This window comes from Mustela erminea, chromosome 10 (assembly GCF_009829155.1).
Source record: "Mustela erminea isolate mMusErm1 chromosome 10, mMusErm1.Pri, whole genome shotgun sequence".
NCBI classification, from domain to species: Eukaryota; Metazoa; Chordata; class Mammalia; order Carnivora; family Mustelidae; genus Mustela; species Mustela erminea.
The window spans coordinates 92,311,646-92,326,306 of NC_045623.1; the positions used below are offsets into that span (position 1 = coordinate 92,311,646).

Here is a 14,661-nt window from a genome sequence, read left to right on the forward strand (position 1 = left end):
AACGTGGCTTAGAAAAGTTACTTGCCCACATTGGTGTCCTAAACTTGCCACATCGTGAGAATCCCCTGGGAACATATGAAAAACCCAGCTTCCCCAGCCCCACCCAGACCCGCTAAATCAATTGCTCCTGGGGAATCCGTATTTCTAATAAACACCTTTGGTGATGCCTCTCAGGCAAGTGGAGGGAACAAGGTCCTCATACCAACAGTTTCCCTGTGGATTGCTTCAAATCACCTCCCAGAAGTGGCCCTTATTCCAGCCCCTGGATGGGGGTACGAGGCGAGGCTACTAGGGGTGGTATGTCCACCTGTGAAGTCTGCAGACCTCTGCCCTCCCACGCCCCTGGCCCCGGGCACATACAGGGGTTGCCCGAGTTCCCACTCAGACGATAGGGCCCATGAGACTAGAGCTCCTCCCGGGTCCCAGAGGCTGGGTCTCTCTGTGCCCCTCCCAGCTCCGAGCATCAGCCTGAACAAGGAGGCCATGCCCATGCGTCACCGCCAAGTCTGGTCCCCTGTGGCTGTCCCCAGCCTACGTTCCAGAAAGTGAGACAGAATCAATCAGCAGAGGCAGGAATGTCCTCACTTGCTGTGGCTGGTGGGTCACAGCCCTGAGACCCTGGCCCCCACGCTCAGCCCCTAGGCTGCTCAAGGCCACTTTCCTTTCCCACGCTCAGGAGGAAGTGGCAGAGGGATGATACATTTTGACCTGTAAGTCGGAGAAGAACCATAAGCAGAATTAACTGAGTGGGGAGAGGGACAGAAAGAGGGAGAGGGGAGAAGCAGGGGGAAAGGAAGGCTGGTATCTGAAGTAGTGGCTTGGAAGGTCAAGGTGTTGGGTACGTGAATTTGAACAACTGTCCTTAATGCTCATCCTTCCAGGGAAGGCAATAAAAGGGAGAAGAAGAGAAGGAAAGGGGAGAAAGAAGGAGATATTGAGGGGTACTACCACGAGGAGACAGCTACTGTACCCGGCAATTTATACATCTTAACCTCATTTGAATCTCACTACCCTTCTGCAAGACAGGTATTCATTCATTCATTCATTCATTCATTCATTCTTCAGCAAGCATATATGAAGGGGCTAGTGGTAGGGTGGGCGCTGTTCTTACCTCGAACTCACCAACAAAGAAACTAAGTTGGCCCAGATAGGAGGCCAGGGTCCCTCCATTAGGGAGCACAGGGGCCAGAGGCTGGGATTTCAACCGAGGTTTGTAGAATTCCAAGTCTCACCTCTGCTCGACCCTGTGACCTGAGGGGTCGGCTGTGTGCTCCTGAAGACACATCCGGACCTTCCCCAAGTGCTGCCCCAGGGAGGAAGGAGGGCATCACTGGGCTGAATGGGAATCCCACACACAGAAGGAGGGTAGGCTCTCAGCATTTCTAGAGCTACGGAATCATCAGTGGCGTTCTCATCTAGCCAGTGTCTCCAGGGAGCCAGGCAATCACGTGCCCTAATCCAATCTTCTCAATCTCCCTGGAAGACCAGCATCGTGGAGCCCACTGTACAGGGGCAGAAAGGTTGAAGTGACTCACCCAAGGTCCTACGGCTAGTAGCGGTGGCCCCTCCACCAGGCTGCCTTGGGGGGCAGGCAGTCACAGGACCAGTTTAAACGTCCGTCTCCTGCTGCTTTGGAAGCCCACACCGCCCTGCTGTATGTGCAGATTCACACTCACACCTCACGGACAGTGTATACACCTGGGTCTTGGAAAGTCCTTTTGAGGTCAAGTCCTTTGGAGGTCAGAAGGAAGACAGACACCAACTGTTCTCCCCAGAAGAGGCCTTTAACACTGCCGCCAGGGAGGAAGGGAGAGAAGCAGGGGAGCTTAGAAAGAGGGTTTCAAATAGGGCAGGAGATTAAGATTTCAGCTGAAGCGCTCCCTTGCATTCTCTCGCTTTCTCCCTCTCCCTCCTCCCATCACCCCCAGCCCCCGGTTCTGGAGAGCAGTCCCTGAGACACTAGGAAGAGCGATGGTGTTTCCGGCCTCAGGAGGAGGCCAGGGAGGGGAGTTGTGCTCTCTGGACCAGAGCTGACACCCCCTTCCTCAAACCTGGTCAGTCCCCAAGGCCTGGCTCAGGGGTACCTTCCTGATCGCCCCCCGCCTCCATTCCTGCCTGTCTTCCCCACCTAAACGAAAGCTTCCTGCACACCGTGGGTGTTGCTCTCCTCTGTCTGCAAAGGGCAGGCGTGAACGAAGGTGGGGGAAAGAACTGAGGCTCCGGAGGGGCTGTGGCAAAGTCTGGGAAGACAAAGTGGCCGCTCGGGAACCCCGAGAAATGCCGCCTGTGAAGGAAGAGGCCCCTGCCGGGGACACAGCCCACGCGACACAGGGCCTGGCGAGAGAAGCAAGCTGCTTCCATGTTGACCAGTGATACGGTACCAGCACTGAGCACTGGTTTTAGGTCACATTCTTTCCACTGTCTTGACGAAGAGTTCCACTGCTCACGGGGGGGTCAGATTAGAGACGCTGGGTGTCTGCCCCAAGGCGCCAGTCAGAACCCCAGCAGTGGGGAAGACCCCCCCCCCGTAGCTGCCTTCCCTCCAACCGGGCCTGAGCTCTTACCCTCCCTCTACTTCAGTTGGGGCTGGAGGTGGGAGGGTGGGCTCTAGAATTGGGCAGAAGGAATCCCGCTGAGGGAAGGAGCCCTGTGCGGAGGCTGGGGTGGGGGCGGGGAGGGCTCCACCTGTTGCTGCCGCCTGAGCGGGGCTGGCCTGGAGGGACAGCCCCTCCTTTCTGCCCCCCCTCCCCATAGTTCCCATCCATTGTCATCAACTGTCTCAGCGCTGCTATATTTAAGGCCCACGCAGGCTCCAGGATCACATTCTTCTCCCCGTCCCTGCTGAGTCCAGGGCAAGAAGAAACCAAGGTCCGGCTCATCCTCTGGAATCGTCTCCCCAGAGACGCCTGAGCAGGCGCAGCTGCCTCTGTGAGTCCCCTCCAGGGATCAGGGGTGGGCAGGGACACCTTCAGAAAGTGAGCCCCTCAGCTTTCCATTGGGAAGTAGGGTGTGTGTGTGTGTGTGTGTTGGGAAAGGAACCTGAGGGATCTGGGAAGAAAAAGTTCACGCGCGCTTAGGTAGCACCCTCAAGTGACAATCGGAGGGGACTGTGGCGACCCGTGTCCCCTCACTGTTCTGTGTGGCCCTCCGTCGTCTGTGCTGAGCCCTCTATGATGTGACAGCTGCTGGAGAGACGATCGGGAGTGCCCGCAGAGTGGACGGGCCCATGGTGAGCTGGCAGGCCCGGCAGAGCTAACAGACTCCTGGCCTCCGGAGGCCTGCTTGGCCCACCAGGCAGGCGGGGAAAGGGAGGAAGCCCTCCAGGCCTGACTCTCAGGGCCAGGAGGGCACGCGTCCAGCCCAGGCTCACTGGCAGGAAACCGAGGCCCAGAGAGGGAAGGGGTGGCCTCGGCCACTCCACGGCAGGGTCAGAATTCTGGACTCAGAAGCTGGCAGAGCACGGCTAGGCCCTGGGACCCAGCTTTCTGCCTTCGGGCTCTGCCAGCCACTCAGCCTCTGTGCCCTGCCCTTTCCCTCCTGAGGAAGGGGCTCAGCCTCCTTGCCCCTGGTCTCTGGGGGTGCCCGTGAGAGGGCCTGGTGGGAAAGCAGATGGCGGCTGGGGAGAAAAGGGGAGGCCATGCCGCGGGACCCATGACCCAGGCCTTGTACCCCTGGGAGAGGGCAGGGGGCTGCTTCCCTGCGGTCCGCATCCCGCCGACCCCTCCCCGCCAGGAACACATGCTGCTTCACTCCCACTGCTGTTTGATCCCAAGCAGTCAGTGCTTTAAAAATAATTGATGGCTCATCTGCTAAACCTGGGGGTGGGGGGTCTGGCTGCGGGAGGCCCAGGAGGTCAGGGATGGGTGCCAGTCACCGCCCCTCCCGCCACGGTGCTAATCAGGAACAGAGCATCCGGGGAAGGGAGCCAGCAGCTGATGCCAGGGAACGTTCCTCAGTTGCTGGAGCCAGGGCCACGGTGTCCCAGGAAAGGTGGGGGGAGGAGGCCTCCCCATCGAGGCCACTTCCCGGGGCTGTGAGGAAGGAGGCACAGAATGAGCCTGAATGAGTCATTCTCTGGGAGCTAGCAGAGCCTGTTCCTCGGGGTGGGGGGGCCACATGGGAAGCCCAAGGGGTGACAGTCCTCTTACATTCGGCTCAGGTCATCTGCAGGACCAAGGAGGGTTGGGGCAGGCTTTGGTTCTGGCTAACACTGCAGTAATCCAGATACTAAAAGGGAGCACACTTTTAGGAACTAAAAAGGGTAAATGCCCATGGAGATTGTCTCCCCTGACACCCCACAACAGGCCCACAGGGCCATGGTGCTCTAATGAGGCCAGTGGGCCCATCTCCCATGCTATGGACTTAGAGAAGTGGTACACACACACACACACACACACACACACACATTCCACCACTGCCAGGAGGACCTTCAGGGAGACTGGGGCCAAGGACAATATCAGGTCTAAGCCCGTCAAGGACCCTCCCGGGTCAGAGGCCTGCCCCCCTGAACTCCCACCTGAAGGAGATATGGAAGCCACTCCAGGGACTATGGTCTGAATCCTAGAGCCTCCGCATCAGAGGGACCCTCAGAGACCAGCTGTGACACCACGGCCCAGACTGGGGCAAGAACTTTGTGCTAGAACCCAAAACAGCTCGTTCCTGGGCCTCCCACTCTCCCTACCTGCCTCTCCACACTCATGGAGTCACTCCCGGATCCCTGAGGCTCCCTCCACACTCACTGAACCCAGCCCTGACTGGGTACCACCTGTGGCCCAGACCTAAGCCTCAGGAATACAAAGGGGGAGCCCTCCATCATGATTTCCTCATGAGAAGAATGGCCCTGTGGCCTACTGTGTGCCCAGTCACAGGCAAGGCCTGGTCTCGAGTAGACATGTGTCGTAGATGTCAAGAGCACTCAGAGTCCGGTGCCACTCAGAGTCCCAACCTCAACCAGCTGGGTGAACTTGGACAAGCACGTTCCCTCCTCATCAGTAAGACAGGAAGAAAATGGGGCCAGCACACTGAAAACACTCACTGTTGTTACTTTTAACTCACTTACAGTCTTGTTGGAGAGTGACGATGTACAAATAAGAAATAATTTCATAAGGGGAGGTGTTTTCTGAATCAGAGCTAGACTGTGGAGTGCAGACAGAAAAAGCATAAAAAGGATTAAAGGAGAGAAAAATTCTAGGTGGTGGGTAGTTTTTCGGCAGGGTTACTCTGAAAAAACATGCTAATATCTAACGCTTCCATGGCACTTGCTAGCTCCTAGCACTCTTCCAACGTTGACCACCACCCCGGAAAGTCAGTAGACCCATTTCACAGATGAGGAAACTAAGTCACAGAGTCTTGCCGAAGGGCACACACCCATAGCGGGAATGAGAAGCGGGACCACGCCCGGAGTCCCCACCCCTGACCCTTGCACCAATGGAAGTATGCTTTCTTGGCTTGGGCTGTAAAGCCTGAGTGGGGCTCAGCAAGCCAGAAGTGGGGAAAGGCTCCCCCCAGAGCAGCAACCAGAGCAGGCAAAGGCTCCGAGGTAGGGCTGGGTGGGCGTGTGCACGAAGAGTGAGGACATCCGCCCATCTTGAGTCACAGAGCAGCCCTCGGACACCACAGTGTTGGATCACTCATCAGTGGAGGCCCAGAAAAGGGAAGACTTTGCCCAGGTCACAGGCAGGGAAGGGCAGAGCTGTTGCTCATGCAGCCACAGAGTGCAAGGACTGATGCACTAGCCAGGCTCAGAGTGCGAAGCCTGTCTCTGTCCTGTTGGCCAGGTCCCTGCCCCCTCCCTGGTCTCCCTGCTGTCTGCCCCCTGGAGCGAGAAGTCCCACCCCACCAACTTCCCAGGGATGCCCGGGACCACGTGGGGAAGGGATGGGCAGGTGCCTGGTAGAATGACCGTGCACCCCACCTGGCAGGTTGTTGCTCTCGCAGCCATGACTCTGCCCCACAGCCCTGGAAATGTGGGGGAGCCCCGGCCCCCCCAGGCCGTGGAGGTCCACCGGCTGGAACACCGCCAGGAGGAGGAGCACAAGGAGGAGCGGCAGCACAGCCTGCACATGGGTTCCTCAGTGCGGAGGAGGACCTTCCGCAGCAGGTGGGATCATCAGGGACCCCATCCAGGCCACTGCCCCACCCCGAAGGGTCCCCAGTCTGAGTGGGGAGGCAGAGCCTGCTTTCCGGATAAGCCAGTCTGAGGTAAGAAGTTCAACACTGTCATCTGGAGACCCTTCTTTCTGGAGAATCCAGCCTGAGGTGGGAAGCACAGCCTTGCTTTGTGGAGATCCCAGTCTGAGGGGGGAGACACAGCCCTGCTTTGTGGAGGTCCCAGTCTGAGAGGGGAGGCAAAGTTGTGCTCGCTAGTGTCCTGAGACAGGTTAGGTAGATGCTGCCTTAAGCTCAGGGACGCTGGGACCAGATCTCCAGGCAATCCTGCACCAGCCCTTAACTCCCTTTTCCCTGGGCAGTGAGGAAGAGTATCAGTTCAGCGCTGCAGACTACGCCCTCGCAGCCGCCCTGGCTCTGACGGCCTCCTCAGAGACATCTCGGTAAGTCAGGTGACCTTTTCAGACAGCGCTGGGCTGAGAAAGGGCCAGTCCCCTGCCTCTACTAGGCTCCCACATTGGACTTACAGACTCTGCCCAGAGTTACATCTAGCACAGGGGCCTAGAACACTCTCTGGGTGGGTCCCCAGGCAGTAGTGAGACCCACCCCCGTGGGGGAGGGTGGGGGCCACACATCACCACGGGGCTTTGCCAGAGAACATTGGGAGGCCGAGACCTGGGTTAGAAGGCCCAGTTCCTGGTCCTAGCAGCTTGAAGCAAGTCCCTGCCCTATAAAATAGGGGGACTACTCCTAACCACTTGGTCGTCATGAAGGCAAGAGGAACAAAGACTTGTGAAAGGGCCTTGGGACTGTAGCCATAGTACTTATTATGCACCTACTGAAAGCAGGGCATTCAGGTATTTTGGAAGCAAGAGAGGATTAAAAGCTGCTCTTGTCCTCAACAACCTTCAAGTGCAGCTGGCAAGGCTGGCGTGGGGAGGCCGGGCGGCCCTGGCCAGGGTGCCCCCATGAACCCTGGGCCCTCGGCCGCTGCCGGCCTCTGCTGCGCAGGGAGTCCCAGCTGAGGCGCCAGACCTCCGCCGTGGAGCTGGAGCAGCAGGGGCAGAAGCGAGTGGGCTTCGGCAACGACTGGGAGAAGACGGAGATCGCCTTCCTGCAGACCCAGTGGCTGCTGCGCCAGAGACGCGACCGGAAGGCGCTGAGGCAGCGGGTGAGGGGGTCTGGGGACCTGCAACCCATCACGGGCCACCCACCTCACCTGCCCTCCTCCCAAGGGGCGCCTGGACATCCCGGAAAGAGTCCAAGCCCTGGTCTGGGACTGGGTCTGAAGGCTGGCGTCCCCGCCCTCCTGCCGTGTGACCTGGGGCAAGCAGCTGACCCTTCCTGAGCCTCAGTTTTCTCACCTGTAAAACAGATGTGTGTGGTGTATAGACTCTCAGGGATGAGGTGGGGATTTTAAACCAGACTGGGTTTGTAAACTGACCTTCCCAGAAGAACCTCTGGAAATACTATTCCTGACAAACATCAGGGATCTGAAGCCACCCTCGGTGCCCCCTCCCGGGGCAGGAGAGCATAGCTAACACTCACATGGGCTTTCTCATTGCCCATGATTTTTCACATACTAACTCCCTTAATCCTCACCACAACCCCACAGGAAGGTGGGGGAATATTATTATCACGCCTATTTTACAGATAAGGAAACTGAGGACTTGCCTATGGTCTCACAGGCGGGAAGTGGCAGAATCTGGCCTTGACCCCCCAAGCCAGCTGTTCCAAAGCCCATGCCCTGCCCTCTGTGCCACCTCGCCGCTCAGCTGACCCTCCCAGAGCCTGCGTGTGCGGGGGAACGGTGACAGCAAAGATGGGGAGATGTGATCCCCTGGCTCATGGGAGTCACAGATCCCTCCCGCCTCCAGACAGAGGAGAAGGTCCGGGAGGCCAAGGAGCTGAGGGAGCTGTGTTCCGGCCGAGGGCCCTGGTTCTGGATCCCTCTGCGCTCCCACGCCGTCTGGGAGCACGCCACGGTCCTGCTGACCTGTACTGTCCAGGCTTCGCCTCCACCCCAGGTCACCTGGTAAGCCACCGCGGCAGGAGAGAAGGGGGTCCTCACCTGCCCCCAGGCTCTGAGCTCGCAGGGTTAACGGAGTGTGTGTACTTTACATCCCAGCACCTCCTTCCAGGAGCCCACTTCCTCCCCCCTGAAGTTCTTGCTGCCTTAGGAAAGCTGTAACCCCACAAACCCTGAGCTCGGCCCGCCCCCCCCCTCCTTCCCCCGAGAGAGCAGCAGCTGCTCCAAGGCTCAGGATGGGTTATTCTTAGCCTCCTCCTGGCCAGCCTGGGGCAGGAAGACGGGGCCACTGGGGAGCCAGCCCTTGGAAAAATATGACTCTGGTGGCAGAAGGCAGCTGCTCTGAGCTGGGCATCTCCAGGCTTGGAAGATGATGGCGGGAAGCAGGCAGGGGACAGAGGAGCAGAACGGGAGGCAGGGAGGGCAGCCCGCCCCGGCCCCCCGCCCCATAGCGAGGAGCTCAGACCTGGAGTGAGAGCCCTGTGTCCAGTCCAGACCTTGCTCTCTCTACAAACGCAGGGTGTGGCTCCAGCCACATCTCAACCTCTCCGGTCCTGTTCCTTTCTCCTGTTCTGTAAAATGGGTTGAAGGCCTCCTGCCCAGCCTGCGTGTGGTGAGGATTTAATGCCACACTTACGGGGAAGCCTCAGAGCTTGAGAGGGGCTGGGAAAGTAGAAGACGCCATTCCTGGGAGTGTAACCACAGCAGAATCTGACCGAGGGGACGGGAGGGGAAGGGAGGTGGCAAGTGGCTCCCACTGTTTAGGGGGCTCCCTCTGGGTCTTAGACCAGGGGCAGGTATGCTGGGGGATGAGGAGAGGATTTCAGCAAATAGCTACCAGCAGAGTGATCGGCCCCAGCCCCAGACTCGGGCACTGAGGCATAGAAATGAACCAGACACAACTTCCCCTCAAAGAATGCTCAGCCCCAAAGAGAAATGTCATTGTAAAGAGAAGTACATTCATGGGTACAGTTGGGAATACAAGAGTAAAGATGAAGACAGCGAGGTGGCTGCCTCTCTCTCAAGGATCCAGGAAGGCTTCTCAGGGGAGGTGACACATAAACCAGATCTTGAGGGTGAATAAGGCCATGGTCTAGTAGGAGAGAGAGGATAAGCACATAAACAATAGAGATCATGAAGGAAAAAAGCAACATTGTATCCTTGAACCCACTTTTACTGACCCACCACTTTCTTCTCCTTTGAGCCCTGGGGCCACCCCTGGGTCAGGGAGGTAGTGTGACTTGTCTAAGGTCACACAGCCAGTTTGAGTCCGAATTCAAACTTGGATCTCTTGCCTCCCAACCGTCGGTGTTGCTACCAGCCTAGAGAGTTCGAAAGTGAAAATTGGGCTTGTTGTTCTTCCTTGAGGCACATGTAATGCTTCAGAAGTCAGAGACAGAGAAAGCACTTAGGGCCAGGAGCAATCAGGAGAGGCATCGAGGAAGCGGGCTTCGGGGCTGGTCCTAGCCAGATGACATGCACTCACAAAAGGGTGCAGGGAGCTGGAATTCGTGCTGGGCACTGGATTTCTATGGGGACCAAGGCAGTCCCTGGCTGCAAGAGGCTGGCTAGGTAAAAGAACTGCTCCTGCCAGCTGGCCTGGGTTGAGGAGGGGTCAGTGCCTCAGCTGTCCTGCCCGGTGGCCCCGCCCCGCCCTGTGCTGTTCTGGCACTGAGGCCCACAACTAAGGCATTCCGGAGGAGCCTCTCAGAGAAGAGACTCCTGTCCACCCTGCCAGCAGTGTTGCCACAACAGGGAACTGAGTGTGGTAAGTGGTAGAAGCTGAGTGTGGTAAGTGGTAGAAGCAAGGCCAGGCACCCCTCCAGCAGAAGCAACACAGGTGGCCCCCGGTGCTCCTGGTTTTGGGGATCCGGTTTTCCACCGTCGGCCGGTCGGTTTGGACAGGGTCATGCACTGTCCTGGCATTGGCCCCCAGGCTCTGACCAGCTCCTGGCAGACACCCTCCCCCTGGTCAAAAGGAAGATCCCGGCACACCCAGGCTCGTCAGGCGAGTACATTCATTCAGCAATTATTGAGCACTTCCTGAATGCAGGGACAACAACAGGACAAGTCAGGCAAGGCCCAGTCTGGCCACATTAAGGTGGTAGAGGTAGGCCCTGGCCATGATTCTAGATGATATCGGTATCAGTCTCCCAGGCCCAGCAGCCTTCAAAAGTAAAACCCAAGACGGAAATCTGTGAAGAAAAAAACATTGAGATAAATAATAAAAACCTCACTGTGTTATGAGGGCCTCTCTGAACCAGGCTGTGGGCCCGACGCCGCGCCTCGGTCATCTGGGCACTGTTTTATGACTGGCTGTCCCGTAGGGTCAGCTGCACAGCCTGTGTCTTCGCGGGGCTGCCTTGAGGTGGGAGACGGGGCCCCAGCGAGAGGCAAGATGAACACCGAAGTCTCTGGCTGTCCAGGCCTTGCCCAGAGCTGCAGCTGCTGCTTTTTCCTTTGAAAGTTGGAAGCTGGCCAGGCCGAGGTGTCTGGAATGTTCCTGATAAGTGGGGGTAGGGGGAACTGACTTTGGCCCCCAGGCCTAGGAGAGGTAGAAAGATTGGTTGTCAAGATATGGCACTGCCCTCCCCAAAGAAGACTTAGTTGGGCTTCTTTCAGAAGAGGGTGCAGCCTGGAAGGGGGGTGGTGATGGGGTGTGGGTGTGGCACTGTTTGGTTGCTATGGACACAAACAGGGTGTTGGGGGGAGCCGAGTCCCAGGAAGGAGATGCACTGAGCCCAGGGCGCCCTCTCTTGGCTGTGGCCTCCTTTCGACCTCAAACACCACTGGGACTGACTGTGCCCGCAACAGCCTCATAGACACAGAGGCCCAGAGAGGGGGACTGACTTGGGCAAGGTCACCCAGCCAGCTGGGTCAAGAACCCAGGCCTCCCAGACTTCACAGACTTTCACTCACCAGCCGTGACTCCTTAGGCCTCCAAACCCCAACAAGGGGCTGTGGACAGAGCCCCATCCCCAGAAATTCTGACTCCAGAATGATCTGGGACGCAGGCTGGGCACGGAGATTTTTTTAATGGCTTTAATAAGACGGGAGTTTATTTTTCTTTTGCCTGCGCGCCTGAGTTGGACAGGTTGGGGCAGCTCTGTGACTCTGCTCACAGACTCTGCTCCCCTCACTGCTGGAGGGCACAGCCCTGGGTTTCCTTGTGCAAGATGGCCACCGTCTGGGCCGCATTCTTGCCGTCACATGGAGGGAACTGTGACATAGAAGGGGGCAAAGGGTCATCAGTAGCGGCCACATGGCACTTGTGCTTACTTTGTGGTGACAAGTCTTAGTCACATGGCCACACCTAGTAGAAAGAGGGCAGGAGGGCGCCAGGGTGGCTCAGTGTGTTAAGCCTCTGCCTTCGGCTCAGGTGGTGATCTAGGGGTCTGGGGATCGAGCCCTGCATCGGGCTCTCTGCTCAGTGAAGAGTCTGCTTCCCCCACTCTCTTGCAGCCTGCCTCTCTGCCTACTTGTGATCTCTCTCTGTCAAATAAATTTTTAAAATCTTAAAAAAAAGAAAAAGAGGGCAGGAAGTTGGTGTCACACTGGGCGGCTCAGTGATGAATCCTGTTCCTTTAGAGTAAGAAGGAGGGGCCCCTGGATGGCTCAGGTGGTTTTGCCTCCTGGACTCCTGATCTTAGCTCAGGTCTTGATCTCAGGGTAGTGAGTTCAAGCCCTGTGTTGGGCTCCACACCCAGCATGGAGCCAACTTGAGAAAAAAGGAAAGAAAGGGGCACCTGGGTGGCTCAGTGGATTAAAGCCTCTGCCTTCAGCTCAGGTCATGATCCCAGCGTGCTGGGATCGAGCCCCGCATAGGGGTCTCTGCTCAGTGGGGAGCCTGCTTCCTCCTCTCTCTCTCTCTGCCTGCCTCTCTGCCTACTTGTGATCTCTGCCTGTCAAATAAATAAATAAAATCTTTAAAAAAAAAAAAAAGGAAAGAAAGAAGAGAGAAAGGAAGGAAGGAATGAAGGGGGAATGGCCACTGGAGACCAATGAACAGCTTCTTATACAAATTTCCAAAGGCTTCTGTTCAGAACCCCGGCAAGCTGTCTCAAAGCACCCTAATGAGCGCCAAGATAAAGAACTGTCCTCCTGAGAGGCTGACAAGGGAGGAAGAATGGGGCACCTTCTGTGGCAACCCCTTCAGAGGGCAGCTGCCACTAATTATAGGCTCCGTCTTCTCTGTCCCCCGACCCTTCCCAGAAGGAAAATGAACCCCGGAGTGTGGACAGTGCTCGGGGCACTAGAGAAAAGCTTTACGTATCTTGCTGCGTTTGATTTTCCCCGCAACCTTATGAAGTTAGTGGTCTTATTACTCCCATCTCACAGATGAGGACAACTGAGGTTCAGAGCAGAGAAGGTGCTGTCTCGCGTCCCATAGACAAGGGAACAGCACAAAGCTGAGGTTGGAATCCAGGCCTGAGAGCCTCCGGGTCCTGCCCCCTCAGAGCTACACTGCCTGCCACAGACCTTTGTGTCCCCACAGGTACAAAAATGACATGAGAATCGATCCCCGCCTCTTTCCCGCTGGGAAGTACCGAATCACCAATAACTATGGGCTCCTGACGCTGGAAATTAGAAGGTGAGACCCCTAGAGAGACCCATGACCTCCAAGCCCCAACCCCCCACCCACCCGAAGCCAGAGCAAGACTTCAAATCCTTATTAACTGAGTCAGCCTCGTGTTCAGAAGAATCTGGGGTGCTCATTCATGACATGGGGCCTCCTCTTGCCTCCAGAGAGTCAGGTTAAGTGGGTCTTATTCTGGAATGGGGCCTGGAAATCAGTATTTAACAGATATTCTTATGTCATTCCAATGCCCTGGAATACACGAGAAGAAATTCGGAGCCAGAGGCCAGCTGTATAGACTGAAGGCTGAGCTGGGAATGCTGCGGGTGCTCCCTGCCGGGGAGAGAAAACACACACACACACACACACACACACACACACACACACAGAGGCACAGGAACAAGGAGAGGTGGCTGGAGGGGAGACAGCTGGATGGGCCTGTCAAGAGATAGTGACTCTTAAGCATGGTTTTTTGTTGTTGTTGTTGTTGTTTTTTAAGATTTTATTTATTTATTTGACAGAGAGAGATTACAAGTAGGCAGAGAGGCAGGCAGAGAGAGAGAGGAGGAAGCAGGCTCCCTGCGGGACTCGATCCCAGGACCCTGAGATCATGACCTGAGCCGAAGGCTGCGGCTTAACCTACTGAGCCACCCAGGCGCCCCTTAAGCATGGTTTTGAAGGGAGAAGGAGTGGGGCTTCTGGGTGGTTCCGGCAGTTGAGCTCGATATTGGCTCAGGTCTTAATCTCAGGGTCGTGAGTTCAAGCCCCACATTGGGTGCAGAGCCTACTTTAAAAAAAAAAAAAAAAAAAAAATGAAGGTAGAAGCAGCATGCATGGAGTGTGGGCCCCAGGGGCTGTGAGCGCAGTGACCCCCAGAGCACACATTAGGGCTCCCATGAGCCACCACGTGCTGACTTCCTGCCGGTGCCAAGCCCTGTATAAGGGGACACACACACACACACACACACATACAATTAATGCTGCTCATCACCATTCCCGCAGGGAAGCCTTGTCCGTGGTGCAGTAAAGGGCACCCAGGCTTCAAAAGATGTAGGGTTCTGCATGGCTTGTATAGGGCACGACCTGAGTTTGAGGCCGTTCCCTCCCGCTGGGTTCCTTCCAATACACCAATCCCTTCCTCTCAACCAACTTGGGCTTCAGAGCCACAAATCTGGACAGGACATCGATCCTACCCTCCAGAAGCAAAGTGGGGAGACATGGACATAAGTATCTGACCACAGGAGACCACAGAGGGTGGGGGCCGTGGCTGGGCAATCAGGGAAGGCATGCAGGGTCAAGGTTGCCTGGAGAGGCAGGTGGGCCCAGTCCTTGAAGCAGGACAGATTCCCACCCCAAGCAGTCGGGTTAAGAGTGGGGATTCCAAGGAGCCTCTCTGCTTGCTGATGGAGCCAGATGGCCACAACCCAATGACTCTCTGTGTCCCCAGTGTAGCCCTGGAATGGACCCGGCACAAGCTCTGGGAATGAGATGGGGTTGGCCTGACTAGTAATGAGACCAAGGACTGAGACTGAGCACACCTGGGCATCTGGCCCAGTTCTGGCACAGACTGGCAGGGGTGCCCCGCTCCTGCTCTAAGTCTGTACCCTGCTCCTGCTCCTGCTCCTGGACTCTGATTGGGAGGTGTTGACAGGGCAGGAGGCTATGCCTGGGAGCGAACTTGTCACCTTAATGCTGGGTTGAATTCTGGGTGCTGTGTGACTCTGGGCAAGTCACTTAACCTGTCTGATCCTACCAACTCGGGAATGACGATCATATTTTCACAGTTCTTTCACCTGAGTTGGGTTAGGCTGGTGTTGTGTCCCTAGTTCTTCAGAGAAGGACATTGAAGTCCAGTAAAGGGCAGTGGCCAGTCCAAAGGCACACAGCATTTCAGAGCTGGGGCCTGAACCAGAGCCTAAAGTCCCCACCCCCACCCCCGCCAAGCCTT

At 56.8% G+C, this 14,661-nt stretch overlaps 1 protein-coding gene across 2 annotated transcripts in view; it reads left to right on the forward strand.

Moving 5' to 3' along the window:
- The first annotated feature begins 2,669 nt into the window (after positions 1–2,669).
- The window catches only part of MYOM3 (myomesin 3), a 46,315-nt gene continuing 34,323 nt past the window's right edge, over positions 2,670–14,661 (forward strand). The window contains exons 1-7 of one of the 2 annotated variants that reach the window (XM_032302910.1): positions 2,670–2,928; positions 3,183–3,229; positions 5,922–6,100; positions 6,471–6,551; positions 7,120–7,279; positions 7,986–8,143; positions 12,633–12,728. In XM_032302910.1, coding sequence (XP_032158801.1) covers positions 3,227–3,229; positions 5,922–6,100; positions 6,471–6,551; positions 7,120–7,279; positions 7,986–8,143; positions 12,633–12,728 — 677 coding nt within the window. In that variant the 5' untranslated portion in view covers positions 2,670–2,928; positions 3,183–3,226. The remainder of the gene's footprint in view (positions 2,929–3,182; positions 3,230–5,921; positions 6,101–6,470; positions 6,552–7,119; positions 7,280–7,985; positions 8,144–12,632; positions 12,729–14,661) is intronic. The other variant, XM_032302911.1, reaches the window with a different exon arrangement.